General features: G+C 41.5%; 1 protein-coding gene across 1 annotated transcript in view; it reads left to right on the top strand.

Annotated features, from left to right (window-relative positions):
- LOC104955946 (tetraspanin-33) overlaps nt 1–3,103 on the top strand; it is a 7,362-nt gene extending 4,259 nt beyond the window's left edge. The window contains exon 8 of the mRNA XM_010783347.1: nt 2,581–3,103. Within this exon, the coding sequence (XP_010781649.1) occupies nt 2,581–2,736 (156 nt within the window). The 3' untranslated portion in view covers nt 2,737–3,103. The remainder of the gene's footprint in view (nt 1–2,580) is intronic.
- The last annotated feature ends 819 nt before the right edge of the window (nt 3,104–3,922 follow it).

Genomic DNA, 3,922 nt, shown 5'->3' with positions numbered 1-3,922 from the left:
AAAGAACAGATATTTCATATATATAAAAAAATTATTACATATATAATAATAGTAGAAATAATAATAATAATACTTTAGTTGAAATAAAATAAGAAGTGCGTGTGACCATTTTGTACAATAATTATAATGAATGAGTTCAAACTAAAACTTAGAGCTGATTAATAACGGTATCTAACTTGAGTTTTTATTATATCAAAAACCTGTTGAAATGCTACTGTTATTTTTACTGTCCCCAAAAAGCGCGCCGGCAGCCTCCAGGAATGCTTCTTTCACAACTTCGCCGTCTTTGAAAGACTTCATGTGTTTCTCCAGAACGTGACTGACACGATGAGATGCTATGGTAGCAGTCTTGCTCTTGTTGTTGGGCCTGGTGAAAATGGACTGCTGTGCATTTAGCTGTCCTCTCAGGCCCCTCCCGTTTTGGGAGCGTAGGGCAGAATTAGGAGGGAATTAGTCTTGTAGCGTTTGTGCACTGTTTTGAAATGCTGCTCCTAAATTACCCTTCTTCGATAAAGCCACACTCGCATTGCAGATGAGACAGATGGACTTTGAATTGGAATAGATACAAAAATAATCATCCTCCCACTCGGAGTGAACATTATATAGTTTGCCATAGAGTAATTATGTCGTTGAAAATCTTAGGTCACAGGCTTCTCCAACGACCAAAAACAATAATACAGATAAGCAGACAATATTAAAGTATATTATATTAAAAGTAATGCAAAAAAAAAAAAGTTCTAAAATAAAGTGAGAGAAAACAAAAAGTGGAATAGTGCAATACGAGTCTATGTACAAGTTATTGGAATGATATAATAGATAGATATTACTAAGTAGCATACAGATGTTATGAAATTGTTTCAGCAGTTCAGTTATTTAACAGTCTTATTGCCTGCAGGATGAAGCTGTCTCTGTGTCTGGTTGTTCTTGTCAGGATGCTGTGGTAACGCCTGCCAGACGGCAGCAGACTGAACAGTTTGTGGCTGGGGTGATGGGGGTCTTTTATAATCCTGAGAGATTTCTTCCTGAGCCGCTGGGAGTAAAGGTCCTCCATGGATGGCAGCTCCTTCCTGGGGATGTTCTGTGCAGTTTTCACCACCCTCTGTAAAGCCTTACGATTAAGGGCGGTGCAGTTGCCGTACCAGGCCGTGATGCAGCCAGTCAGGATACTCTCTATGGTGCCCCTGTAGAAGTTGCAGAGTATCCTGGAATCCATTTTGAACCTCCTCAGCCTGCGGCGGAAGAAGAGCCACTGTTGAGCTTTCTTGGTGATGGTGGTGGTGTGAAGAGTCCATGTCAGGTCCTCAGTGATGTGGACCCCAAGGAACCTGAAGCTGCTGACTCTCTCCACCACAGTCCCATTGATGGTGATGGGGGCGTGTCCCTCTCCCTGCTGCTTCCTGTAATCCACAATCAGCTCTTTGGTTTTGCTGACGTTGAGATGGAGGTTGTTATCCTGGCACCAAGATGTCAGGGTTCTGACCTCCTCTCTGTACGCCGTCTCGTCGCCGTCGGTGATCATGCCGATGACGGTCGTATCGTCAGCAAACTTCACGATGGTGTTTGAGCTGTGTATGGCCACGCAGTCGTGAGTTAACAGGGAATAAAGGAGAGGGCTGAGCAAACAGAAACCCCTTCGCACCAATTATTTCAAATGTCGGAATCAGGATGGCTGTGACCATTTTTTTTTCTTGTCCAAGCCAAAATCCAACATTCGCACGCAGCGATCAGTCAGCTGTGTAGAAGTAAAAAGTGAGCCGAATATGATATTCTATATCAGGTTTTTCATTCATTCCACAACTGTTAGTGGTAGGCTACCAAGTACAGAACTGTGGATATCTTCCAGGAGATAATGAAGTATATTTAAATGAAAGAACATCCCCCCCTCTCTCTGACAACTGGCTTTTCCTCCTCCTTAAGTGTTGCCATTCAGAACACTTCTGCCCTCCAATGTTTTTGAACGACATGTGGTACAACATATGTCTCTGTTATTATAACCTTGCCTTTAAGATCATAGGAGGAAATTCTCCTAGAAAATCTGAAGGAAGTGATGGAGGTGTGATGGTTAGACAGAACAGAACAGATACAGGAGAGGTCACTTTTTTTGGCCTTTGGCAAGTCACTTATCCACAAATGAGAACATGAATCAAGAACCAACATTTTTCCGACCAACATCCAAATATGAACTCTCGAAGGATGTTTTTCCTGGAGGGAACAATATAAAATCACATGTTGATAGGGGACCTGTCATCTGCCATGAATCCTCAGCTAATGACAGAAAATCCAAACAGTAAGGACCTGTGTCCACATCAGGCCTTTTCTGAGCGCCAGCTTTTTTTTTTGCAATTGATTCCAATGAGAAAAGAGCCTTTGTCGTAGCTTGCGGCATCCTCAAGAAAGATTGCAGTGCTCTGCGTCTTTTTTCTCCCTTTTTGTGCGGCCACTAGTGAAGCTATTCAGAATTGCTGCGGGCCGTCACTTTACAAATTGGAGGGGAAGCCTATCTGCCGGGAAGTGGATACAGGGACTTAAGATAGAAGCATCCCTGATCAGATTCTAAACTGTCTTTGTTTTTTCCGGCAGGTCTGCATGATCGGCTTGGCTGCCGGTCAAATCTCCTGGATAAAGAAAGTCCAACAACTAAAGAACGAAGATGCACCCAGAAGGAAGTCAGAAAGAAAGGACAGCTACTGGTATCCCGCTTTTGCAGACTTCAATGACGAATGTAATTCTGAGTGATGGGATGTAAAAATATCTGATATTTCCAATGTGATTATCTAGTTTGTCATTTTAGGAGAGTGTCAGAGGCTCTCCCAGTGGGTGAACAGCTTCCATGCCTTGTTGGAAATTGAAATACTACCTCATGTCAAACCACTTCAGGTCACCTTTCTTATATACAAGTAAGTGATTCAAAGAGAAAGTCAGTTTTGTTATCAACATAATGTGAAAAGTATTAAAAATATTTTTATATTATGAAAAGCTGTTCCTTGTAGATTATTCAAAATGCTCACCCAGTACAAAACATTTAAATCACTGTGTATTTTGTATGTATATAAATGTACATGTGTATTAATCATTGTGAGAATAAAGCTTGATGTATTTATTCCTCAGACTCTCTGTGATTTGACTGTATTTCTTAACAATAAAGGTTCCATGTTGCTGTCGGACAGACAGATAGACCTATAGACCAAGCTAGGCCAACCAGCTACAGCTTCATATGTAACATAAATTAATTAGACTGGTTTCAAACTTCTCATCTATGCCGCGTCAGAGAAGAGAATGGGTGTATTTCCCATAATAACCTACTTTTCTTTAAGTAAAAGGAACTGGATCATTTTACTGGGGTTTTGTAGTACCCTACACCTTGAGACTAGCACCCTAAGCAAATACAATTATGAATTCCTTTTCTGAACCTGCAGAGACTCTGCTCCGCTGTGGTTGCTCCACAATGATATGCTGGTTTTGCCCCACCCCCCTCGAGGCTGCAGGAGATCTCAGGTGGTACATGCTACCTGCAGCTTTGCTTTAAATCCATATAAAGCACACATGGTCTGGTCTCATGACACATTATTAAGCTTCTGACTTACTAGCTGCAACAAGGACCAGTGTTTTTTATTAAATCAACACTTATCTAAAATATGTTTTGCATTATCTTATTTTGAAGTAAAAATGCAGTTGAAGGGAGAAACTACCAGCCTCCAAAGCTAGAGGACCCCTCAGCAAACCAGGTCACTCACTGTTGTTCCTCCGTCACTCATTAAATGGTCATTGTGACTTTAATCTGTGGTGGAGGATTAGCACGTTACCTGAGGCTGCGTGTCCCTCAGGGTTTCAGTCCTGTGTGGCTCACGCTGGCTTTACTAGATTAATAAATTATGTGAGTGCTTTATAAATATCAGCAGTAAAGCAGTCGTGTAGTGACAAT

This window comes from Notothenia coriiceps, unplaced genomic scaffold, assembly GCF_000735185.1.
Source record: "Notothenia coriiceps isolate Sejong01 unplaced genomic scaffold, NC01 NC01_scaffold00025087, whole genome shotgun sequence".
NCBI classification, from domain to species: domain Eukaryota; kingdom Metazoa; phylum Chordata; class Actinopteri; order Perciformes; family Nototheniidae; genus Notothenia; species Notothenia coriiceps.
This window is presented reverse-complemented; position numbering and strand designations above follow the sequence as displayed.